The following is a 12,335-nucleotide window of genomic DNA, read 5'->3' as shown; positions in this document are numbered from 1 at the left end:
GTCCAAACAAATGGATGCCCAAGGCTCATTTTCCTTGAGGATATCTTGCGTGATCTTCATCATGAATTCTCTCCTATCCTTATGCAAGACATTTACGTAAGAACTTTGGGGGATTCTAATGATTTTGTTTTTTTAAGTTGAAATTTTGAGGCACACAGTAAATATTTTAAAACTTTCCAGCTGTTAGTAATAGCAACCATGCTTTCAGGGAACGCTGAACAGTGAGGTTTGGCTTCATAATTACTTTAACAAAACATCCTAATTAAAAGAGTAATCCATAAGAGATTAGAGTATTTTTCTCCAGGTTACTTTTGATCTTCACACCGCTTAAGCCCAACAGAGAAGGGTAGAGAGAATGTGGAAGTCACAGAGAGGGAATTGCTTTCATTGCTTTCGGCTCTCTGAGCATACCACTGCCTGTTTAGCTGATTTGCAGGGCTCAGTGTTGCTACCTTAATGAGTGGACCACACCTTTGGAGTTCATAAGGACACTGGAAAGCAAGGGGGGAAAGTTATATGACACCACAAACCTAGGAGGGCCAACACCAGGATTCCCTTCCAATGCAGATTTCTTTGGCTACAGTAAAGCATGCCACCCATTTCAAGTGGTTTTCACAAGAACTCATTCCCAATTGTCCATAAATTTAAGGGAAATCAAAGCAATTGTACATGGAAATTTCTGACTTTGGAACATTTAGGACTCAAAATTTTCCCACATTAGCCATGAAAGTTTTGGTACAAGTCATTTAAATCTTGATTTATAATTTAAACATAAGTTAAAACGAGATGACTATTTAAAGAAGACTTCCTTAGCTTACATATATGTGCATATTTATTCTATAGAGTCTATATGGATTCCATATTCTATAATATATTTCTATTTAGGAATAAAAAGTATCAGGCTGAGTATTGTTTTGGTGCAACTAGTGACTGCTTTTGAGCTGGCCCATTCATTTGAATATTAATTCCTACTAAAGGCTAGGAATGATGCTTTTTAATATTTGAATGATGCAGTCAAAAGAAGAAAATCAGGAATAAGGAAGAGGACCTGAAATCAGTTTTAGGGAGTGTCTCAGTGAAAAGAGATTATGGGTTAAGACACTGAGAAAGCTTTAGGATCAAATATGTTTGGACTTATTAATTCAATACAGCAAGTAAAAATAGTGCTTTATAAAACAAGTGAAACACATCCATCCTACACTCTTAAAGTTAATGCCTTGAAATGACTATTAGTTTCTATTATGTTTTCAAGGTGAACAACCTCAAATCACAAACTATAACAACATTATGTGCAAGTATGAACTCTACTAGCTTTCTTCTATTAATTTTTTATTTACCTTCTGTCAGATTGCTAATGTGTATATTATTATCAAGGACAAGTATTGTCTAAACAATTATAATCCAAATGAAGTGGAAGAACGGGAGAAGAGGCAATATTCGAAATGTGTTAAAATATAGTAAGATAATCACCTGGTAAAGGAGTAATATATGGAGGAGTGAGTGTGAAATTTGAATTAATAGTGGCAGAAATAATTTTTCTTAAGGTACTCTTTTTGAAGAATGTATCCTCTGCTGTCCTACATACCCTACCCCATAATCCTAGTTGTTAGTTCCCATTTCCCTGATGTTCTTGGTTTAAGTACTATTGGTTTTTGTGAAGTTGTTTTTTTTTTTTTCTTTTTGTGGTTCACAGTAGGCTTTTTAAAATTTTATTTTATTTTTGTTAGAGTATATCTGATTTACAATGTTGTGTCAATTTCTACTGTACAGCATAGTAACTCAATCATACATATACATACACGTTCTTTCTTTCCTACTATCTTCCATCATGTTCTATCCCAAGAGATTGGACATAGTTGCCTACACTAAAGTAGGACTTCATTGCTTATTCATTCTAAATGTAATAGTTTGCCTCTACCAACCCTAAACTTCCCATCTATTCTACTCCCCTCCACCCCTTGACAATTACAAATCTGTTCTCTATGTCCCTGAGTCTCTTCCTATTTTGTAGATAGGTTCATTTGTGCCATATTTTGGATTCCATATATAAGTGATATCGTATTGTACTTGTCTTTCTCTCTCTGATGTATTTCATGAAGTCTTTTCAGTCAGTGCAGCCATTATCTGTTAATGCCTCAAGATAGCTGTCCCTATCTCTTTCAGGTTTATACTCCCCATTACTTGGTACTCCCCATTACTAGGTTCTTTATCAATACTCAAAGAAGGAAAAAAAAAAGTAAAGAGGAATGCTACATGCATAAGAGAGGTATTATTAAGCTAAAAACAAGGTAAGGTTCAAATATCCAATTAAACAACATTTATTAAGACTCCATTCATGAGTCTTAATTCACAGAGGTTCTTGATTAGAATACATGTATGAATGGGATTATATTTAGATCACATGGATATGAAGATAACGCAATTAAAGGGAAGTTTTATGCCATCCCAAGAGCTGTGGTTTCGCATTTTGGTTCCACTTACAATGTGAGTCATTCAGGGTGAGGAGAAAGAGCACATGAGTCAGGTGGAACACCCCATTCATCTTGGATATTTTATAGGAACTTCAGCACCTCTGTTCCATTTATTTTCACTCCTTCCAGTAAGAGATATAGTCCCTAAAGTTAGAGTAAATGATATGACCTCATTTCTTAGAATCTTTCCCCTCGACTCTGTCATTTACTGTCACTGGGTCAGTTCTAGAGGATTAATGGAGGCTTGGCTTTGAATCTTGTCCTAGACATTGACTTATCAAACCTGATCTTGAGTGTCAGATCCACAGAACAGCAGGGTGACTTGATCAAGTTAGTTAAATTTTCTTAGCTTAAGTTACTCTTCTTTAAAAATAAGTATAATAATATATGTCACATGTAAATAGATGGGAGTATAAAACACAAGGATATAAGCTTTAAAAGTTAGCTCTCAAGTAAAATAAAAAATGAAGGGTTCATGTACCATATCCTGAACCATCCTTTTATTTTTTAGATAAGACAGATCACACCTCATGAATTTAGGCCCAGCTCTCCTGGCCTCCCTATCATACTTCAGCCATCAACTGGGCTCCAGTCCCTGGATGTCTGTTCTTGCTATGTCTTCTTTACTAAGATCTCTCCTCTGACCTATCTGCCTGGCTGCTTCCTTTACTTTCTCAAGGTCTGTGCTCATAATTTGCCTAATCAGAGTTCTTCTCAACTCCCTATATAAAATAGTACTCCCTAACCATTTGTTATTCCTTTGACCATTCTTTATTTTCTTCAGATCATTTATCACAATCTCTATCTCAATAAAATTTATACTCTTTGAGAGCAGGGACTTTATTTATTGCTTTGCCCCTGGTACATAAAATAATGCCTGGTGTATATAAAGACTTTCAAGGAGAAATACACATTGAATAAATAAATGCATGATCAAGTTTCCTAATCAATTAATGAAGGGTATAAGCTTTGTGAAGTGTGACTGTGTAGGTCCATAGCTTCTCAATTTATCTTACCTAAGGCAAGTTAAATAACATTTTCTAAGCCTAGAATTATTTTACTTTAAAATATAATATTACCTCTATGGTTGCCTGAGTTGGCCCATGTCTGCCTACTTTTAATAACATTTTTTGTGCTTTTTGCCAGAATATTCTCTTCCAAATGCAAACAAAACTATATTTTTAAAAAATCCGTTCATGACTTGCTTAGGAAAAGATAGGTTATTGCTTTAGTGACATTCTTGGGACGAAGTTCAAAATTCTTAATTTGGTCTTGCCAGATTAAGAAACTGCCTGTCTTGCAAACCTCTTTATGTTTCATCTTGGTGTTCCAGTCTTTGTTTCATGGTGGTCTTTTTTTCAGGCCCCTAATAACACCATGATCTGTCTTGACTTCAAACCTGCATTTACTTGCCCTCTACTTCTCCTCATCAATTTCTAATGTATGCTTTTATGTCAATAATTCTTTTTCATCCTTCAGGTCTCAGTTTAAACGCAAATCTTCTCCACGTCTATCTCTTTGCCTACTGATCTATCTTCCTATCTTTCTATGCATTCATCCATCCTATGTTGAACCATAGGATATTGCCAATATTCAAGCAGGTTTGTACTATAACAATGGTAATTTCCTTAGGAATACTTAGAATGTTTGTTTTTTAAGCTCCACAAAGCAAAAAAAAAAAAATCATATCTTATATCCTCAGAGCTAAGCACAGTGCCTTATATTTAGCAAATTTTCTATAAAGTTTCTTTGAATTAAAGTCTTACCACATGACAGTGATTATCATTGTTGTGGACATGATATTTGTTGAATGTTTTACTGCTACCATAGTCATGCTGCAAAATCCAAACTGTGACTATATTATAATCATGAATGACCCATGAATTGTTTAGAAAGGGAAGAAGGGAAAGATCAAGGAGGAAGAAAATAAAAAGACAGAATTTAGGAAGTGGAAGGGAGGACAGATTTGAGAAATGGTGATGAGGAGAAGGGAGGGAGAGAGAAAAGGAATAAGAAAAGAAAAGGATATAGAATTTTTACCTTCTAGTAACTTGAATATTTTCAGGTCTATCAGTGAAGGAGTAAGTGAATTCCATTGTCATGTGGTTAAGCAGCCACTCTGAATTAACACATTTTTTAATACCACGAGGTTATTCTTTTAGCCACATTTTTCTAGGTCCCAGTTTGGAACACCTAGTTTTAAGTTTACTGATAATTTACCTCTTTTTCAAATATCTTACTTTTATACATTTATACTTCTCCTCATGTGTAAATCTAATCCTCTAGCGTATATTTCTGTTTTATTATTTATATTATTTATATTTCTATTGATTTTATCATTTCTTTTTTCTGTTGCTTCCATTTCCCATTTCTCATGAATTTTATTTTCTTATTTAGTCATGATGCTTTTTATTCCAAGAGATATTTCTCATCTGATAATTTTGAAAATGTTGCTATATTTAATGTATTGATATGTGACTTTTATATAAATCACAATATCTCATCCACAAGTGTTAAGATAACAATCAATTAAGCAAATAAGGCAGACCATCCTTTACACAAAAAAAGAAGTGTCAAATATTAATGACTATATCATAAGCAAGTCAAAATGCATATTGCTATTTTGAAAAAGCATCATAAAAGATTCAGAGGAAGCTATAAAGTAATTATATTTTATGGCTATTATCAGAAATTGTAGCAATTCTTGTGAAGAAAAAGGTTAAGGTCAATTATTCAAAATAAAAGAAAAATTATTTCAAATTATATTTTAAGTAATTTGCTATGATGACTCTCATTAACATATATATATATATACACATATATACATATATATATGGCATTTTTGAAGACTTTATATTCATTCAGTTTTTGTTTTGTTTTGTTTTTGTTTTGCATATAATGATATAGGAAGAATAAATATTGTCAATGTTGAAGTTCATCAATTTTTTAATGTACTCTGAGGCAGAAGTAACCGAAAAGACAGAAACCAAAGCAACAATGATTGGTATAAGGGCTCACCATCTAGATCATTCTCTGGAGTTTCTGCTGTGTACCAGTTGGATGGTGGTCCAGTGCCATTGACTGTCATGGCTGACACTTGAAAACTGTACTGACTTCCTTTCTCCAGTCCTGTGAAGGAATTTTCCACAGAAGAAAATGAAAATTACTGAATAAAGAATACTTGTAGTGGGTTTCAAAAGTTTTTGTAAAATTTTAACAATAGTAGACATGATTTACATTATTTCATGATTGTTGTGGTAATTATTGTTATTTTGGCTAAAGAGGTTGGAATATTACAGCAAGAAATCAAATTATTTTTCATCTACTCTCACTTTTTTTTTTCAGTTTACAAAAAATGTATCCCTGAAAATAGCCTCAGGGCAGATGCAGAATATAAAATATGAACGATGAAGAAATAATCAAAAATAGCAAGGATCATTTTTCCTCACAGTCCAGAAGAAGTCTGCTTATAAATCAAGAAAAGTCAATCTGAAAATTTATGCTCCAACACTCATTCAAGGTCAGTGATATGTTTTCTTTGGCCAAGAAAGAAAACTCCAAAACCACTGCACTTCAGGAGAAAATACTAGGTCTTTATCTCTCAAAAACATCCACAAAGGCATGCTTTGTTTTGCAGCAGCTTCCATACTAGAGCATGAAGAAAATCTATCTCTGTGATAATTTGGACATATATTGTTGTACACAGTGATGACATCAGAGCTGATTTTAAAGTACCCAGAGAACACACGTAGAAATGAGAGGTCCCCGTGGATCGCATGAGGTGTGTTAATTTTTAGCCTAAAAACCTTCCTTTTGACTAAATCTCAATGCAGTTCATTAACATGACAAATTCTTGTAAAATAAATGACACCTATCAAAAGACCACATGACTTTTTGAGACATTGAGAATTCAGTTTAAACTGGCAAGTTCTTAAACCTCGAGGAGTTGAACACCACTGATAAAATTAAAATACCACCTCTCTTTTGCTTTTTATATCAGTTTGGAATGACACAAACATTTGGTAACAAGGAAAATTCATAAATTATACAAACTATAAGAGAAATAATGCTTACATCAAGTACAAAATTATGTATGTGTATATTTTTGCACAAGAAGATGAGTAGATCTTAAGAATTCTAACTTACTACTTAACTCATACTATTAGAGAAGACAATTTCATAAACCCACCCACAAAAATACTGTCCTATTGGGAGGCTTCTAATTTTATAAAATAGACTGGAAAGCATGGACAGAGAATTGTGTTGGTTCTGTTGTTGTTATTGTCATTATCAGTGTTTTACTTGAATAGCCATAGACCCACTATAGTGATGTACACATGGAAAGCACACATGCAGAACAACTGTTGAAAGATCCACTGAAGCAATTCTTAGCACAAAGGAAATATTGGGTTAAAATACAATATCCAACACCACCAACAATGGAGTGAATGGATACTTTTGGACACAAGGCCTTTGTCGTGTCTTAAGTAGACCCATGCTCACTTTGATTCGTCCCTTAGTTAACATGGCATTGATCTATGTTAATATTTGTACACCTTCATATGCAATGTTGTTGATTCCTGAAGCAGAGGGATTATCCAGTTCTCAGAAATTAAAAAAAAAACTCACAGGGAGAGAGTTCTGAGAAGAAATGTTTACCTAATCATTGCAGCTCATGACTTTCACAGTGTTCTCACCTGAAATAGTTTTAGTCCATCAAGACTATACTCCTTTGCCTTAAGTAGAAATTTATTTTTCTTTGAAAAGAATGGACAATTATATTAATCAATCTCCAATGACTGATTTGAAATACAATTTGTGATGGTTAGTTTTATGTATCAACTTGGCTAAGGCTAATGTCCCCATTTATTCAATCAAACACTAATTTAAGTGCTGCTTGGAAGCCATGTTTAGATGTGATTAAAATTCAAATTCAGTTATCTTTACATAAGAAATATTATCCTAGTTAATCTGGGTGGGCCAGATTCAATCAGGTAGAGAACCTTAAGAGCAGAGCTGAGGATTTCCTGTTCCAGGTACCTTTCCTGATGGCCTGCCCTGTGGATTTTGAAATTTCCCAATCAGCCATCACAATCAATTAAACCAATTCCTTGCAATAAATCTCTTAGTATATATCTCCACTGATTCTATTTCTCTGGCTGAACCCTGACCTGATACACCACCTTATCACATGCAATATCTTGACCTGTACATGGAAAACTTTCTGAATGCCCTATATCTGTTCCATTCATTTGACTTTGAATCAAGTGACATTTTGTGTGAAAAAACTATCAATTTTTTATTAAAAGGTAATTAAAATATCTCACTATAAAGTAGAAATGCTAACTTCTTACAATGTTGCCAAATTTTGACTTGTATACTGTCAGGATCATTAAGTCAGTTTTCAATAAAATAAAAGCCTACTAGTAGTTTGAATAAGCTACTTATCAGAATATCTCTTCCATCCATATACAGTAGCTATTTGTATCTTTTTCTCTATGGTATCTAGAGAAATTTGAACATCCTATGTAGATTAGTGTCTAGCTTACTCTGAAAATCCTGCTAAATTACCTTGAAGCATTATATTTTGGCTTTAATTTTTTTATTTTGCATTTTATTCCACAATATTGGTGTGGAATTTCACTACAAACACCTAGACATTCCGGATTAAGTATAAAAATTAAAAAATATACATAAAAGACCAATATTAAAAGATCTTAATGTCAAGTCAAATGGCCCATCTAATGCTGTAGAGCTCAACAGTTTTACTGTAAGTAAAGCAGGAATTTTTTGGAAGATGAGAAATTCACCAAGGGAGGAAACATACTCCAACAGTTTTGTTTGTTAAAAAAAAAAAAAAGTTCTTTAGATTGCATTGAATCTGCTTTACCTACAGATAAATCCCAGTTTTACACAGCAGCACAAAAAAAGAAAGAAAAATTCCTTTTTAAAAATAACTTTACTGAAACCTTTAGATTCTAAATTTAGTACCTTCTGCACCAGATATTTATCAATAGAATTAAACCTATGACCCTTTTCTAGGTCTAGATAAGTGTAGGTAGCAGGCATAAGCAGAATCAGAGAGTCAGTGGGGACATTACCTTGAATTCTAAGTTGCAAATATCCCTGTTTCTTTGCTTTAAGGATTACCTGGCCAGGCAAGTTTCAGATTTGCAGAAAGCTCTTTTAATCTCAATTTCTTATACAAGGCTATTAGGTAACAACACTTGTGTTTTTAACCTTTTGACTGTTCTTTAGAGAATCCAGTGACAAACTACTTGTAAAAATAGTTTATGAAATTAAGCATTTAATAGATGCAAAGATAACTAACATTTGCAGATTATTTTCTCACTAGATTTTCAAATAACGTACTATTCTGGCACAAAATACATTATCACTCCCACTTTAGAGAGAATAAGGCTCAGCAATATTAAGCAAAGGGGCTGTGTGGTATTTTCGTCACAACCTGGACTGTTTGTGGGTGAAAATTCTGAGATCTAAAGACTTTTTGTCTCTTTCAAGGGCCCCAGAGAACTCTCTTGGTTGGTTCTCTTGCTGATCCACTCAGGCTAATCTGAAACCTACCAGGGATTGGTAGTTTAGGTAAAGCACTGTGTAAACATCAGAAACATTTTCGTCTGTCATGGTAACATCCAGAATTGAATAATGTGCTGTTAGGCATGAAAGAAATGATGATTCTGTCATGGACAGTGGATCAACCTGGAGATCAAGAAAACTCCAAATTCAATATAAAGAAGAGTTAACTACCCACACTTTTTAAAAAACAGAAGAGTTAACAGAACTACCTCCCTCTATAGGCCAAAGTGGGGAATAGAGAAAACTGGACAGGCACCCTCTTAGCATCTGCTGCTAATTTCTTTTAGATCTTGAACTTAACACTCATTGAGATGTCTGCTTCAGATACGAAAGAATATTATCAACAAAAGTTGAAGATTTCATACACAGAAAACTTATTTGTGGACTTTTGATATACTAATAATCCCAGGCATGAGCTCCACAGTAACCTCGCTTCCCAAAGCACACCTGTCTTTAAGGATAATGATGCATGTTCGCTTCTGGAAAAATCCTGGCCAACCTGGACATCTCCAGGCATCTCTACCCACTTCCCAACTCTGAGCATCAAAGGTTGCCTCTGAGAAATCATTATTTATGGCATGCACAACGGTGGGGGAGATTTGTCACTGAAACACTTGCATTTTCTGCACATCTTCAGAGATGAATGAATCAATAAACAAATCAATCAATCCATCATACATGCAGTGTTCAAAGACTTTTTGATATCAACTATCAGGGTTGGTACCCCAAAAATTCATACATTGGAGATGGGATAGAAGGAAACCAGTCTGTAATAAAAAGCTCTTTTGTGTGTGCATTTTTCAAAGCTGTTATCCTGAGTTGGGCTAGTGGATATATTCAATCCATATTTTTAAAATAAGTTAATAGGAAAGCTTGGATGTACTCTCTTCTGGAGTTACTCAGTTCTTCCAGCTGCAAGATTAATCTTCAGTTTTTATTATTCAATCAATATCTCTTTCCATCTCTGAATTATTTCACTACCCATTTTCATAGTCAGACAACCACATAATCATCACCTATGGTCAATAACATATTACCTACAATTTCAGAATTAAGAATATAGGTTTTCAACTTAGGCAAAATTATATTTAAATTTTAGCTTTACCACTTATTAGCTATGTGATCTTTAAAAACTTGCTAGTGCACTTTCTTTGCCTAAGTTTTCTCAACAAATAGTATATATAAATAAAAATTTTTATAAAGATTAAATTTTTAAAATATATAAAGCTTTATTTATTACAGTTTTTTAAAGCTAAATTGATGTATACTTAACATACCAAAAGTTGAACATAATTAATGTATTCATTTTAATGAGATTGGCCATGTGCATATACTAAGATATCATTACCACAGTCAAGGTAATATACCTATCTATCACCTCTAATAAACTCTTTTGTCCTCTTGCTGGTTTTTTTGGCTGTGCCTGCAGCATATTCCTGGACTGGGGATTGAACCTGCACCACAGAAGTGAACTGAGCTATTGCAGTGACAATGCCAGATCTTTAACCACTGTACCACAACAGAACTCCTCTTGCTTTTTTTTTTTTTTAATGGTAAGAACACTTGGCATGAGATAATTTATAAACAAATTTTAAAGTCCACAATACAGTATTTTTAACTATGGGTCCTATGTTGTACAGCAGATCTCTAGGACTTACTCATCTTGAATAACTGTAATTTTATACCCACTGAACAATTCCCCATTTTCCCTTCCCCCTCTCTCCTGGCAGCCACCATTTTATCTCTGACTATATTAGATACTTAATATATGTGGAATCATGCAGTATTTGTTCTTCTGTGACTGGCTTACTTCACTTAGCATAACATCTTCCAGGTACATCCATATTATTATAAATTGCAGGATTTTTTTCTATTTTGATGCCAAATAATATTTTGTTGCATGCATATAACACAGTTTCTTTGTCCATTTGTCCATCAATGGACATTTGGATTGTTTCTCTACCTTGGCTACTGTGAATAATGCTGCAATGAATATGGAAGCACAGCTATCTCTCTGAGATCCTGATTTCAATTCCTTTGAATATATATTCAGAAATGGGATTGCTAGTTCAGTGGTAGTCCTATTTTGAAGTTTTTTTTTTTTTTCCTTGCTTTTTATGGCCATGCCTGCAGCATATGGAGCTTCCCAAGCTAGGGGTCAAATCGGAGCTGCAGCTGCTGGCCTACATGACAGCCATAGCGATGTGGGATCCGAAATGTATCTGTAAACTATGACACAGCTCATGGCAATGCTGGATCCTTAACCCACTGAGCAAGGATAGGGCTTGAACCTGCATCCTTATGGATACTAGCCAGTGTCGTTACTGCTGAGTCACAATGGGAACTCCCCTATTTTTAACTTTTTGAGGAACCTCCATACTGTTTTCAGCACAGTAGCTGTTGTCGAACTTGTGATGGCTTTTACTATTGTTATTGAAATTATTTCTAATATCAATGATCATTTATAGACATACAATAGGCAGAGTCACAATAAAGTGAGCTAAAGATGACAAGATTGTATAGCACAAGGAGCACATGACTAGGAATCAGAATGTCTGTGATACACTTGGGATCATCTCTTTAACTAACTGTATATCTTAGCAATATCATTCTTTGGACCTCAGTTACCACTTCTATAAAACAAGGGATTTGGATGAGATGAATTGTAGGGTTCCTGTTCTGTTTGTCGAGGACCTATATTTCAACTTCATTGTGTCTATGTGTGTGTGTGTTTGCCTAGCTGCTTCTAAGTAAAACTTTATCCTAAAAGAAGTTTGTTATTGGAGTTCCTGTTGTGGCTCAGCAGATTAAGAACCCAGCATAGTGTCTGTAAGGATGCAGGTTTGATCCCTGACTCACTCAGTGGGTTAAGGATCCCGAGTTGCCACAAGATGTGATATAGGTCACAGATGTGGCTTCGATCCTGTGTTGCTGTGGCTGTGGTGTAGGCTGGCAGCTGTAGCTTCAATTCAACTCCTCACCCGGGAACTTCCACATGCTATGGGTGTGGCCATAAAAAGAAAAACAACTAAAAATTAAAAAAACAAAAGAAGTATGGTATAGGTAGCAATTCTTTTCTTAGCTTTAAAATAATTCTGTTGAAAACAGATTGTCTTCTGCTTGTTTCCATACCCAATAAGTAATAATATAATGCTTTAAAACTCTCTGGTACTTCAGCTTCTATTTCTAGTTTTTTAGCATTTATGGTCAACAGATGATGTATTATTCAAATAATATAATTCCCCTTTATTCCTCTAATGTTAACCT

General features: G+C 34.3%; 1 protein-coding gene across 1 annotated transcript in view; it reads right to left on the bottom strand.

Annotated features, from left to right (window-relative positions):
* DCC (DCC netrin 1 receptor) overlaps nt 1–12,335 on the bottom strand; it is a 1,209,032-nt gene that overhangs the window by 232,576 nt on the left and 964,121 nt on the right. The window contains exon 14 of the mRNA XM_047769428.1: nt 5,490–5,600. Coding sequence (XP_047625384.1) covers nt 5,490–5,600 — 111 coding nt within the window. The remainder of the gene's footprint in view (nt 1–5,489; nt 5,601–12,335) is intronic.

The sequence above is a fragment of the Phacochoerus africanus genome, chromosome 2 (assembly GCF_016906955.1).
Source record: "Phacochoerus africanus isolate WHEZ1 chromosome 2, ROS_Pafr_v1, whole genome shotgun sequence".
NCBI lineage: Eukaryota > Metazoa > Chordata > Mammalia > Artiodactyla > Suidae > Phacochoerus > Phacochoerus africanus.
Note: the sequence above shows the minus strand (reverse complement) of the source record. Positions and strands in the feature narration are given on the sequence as shown.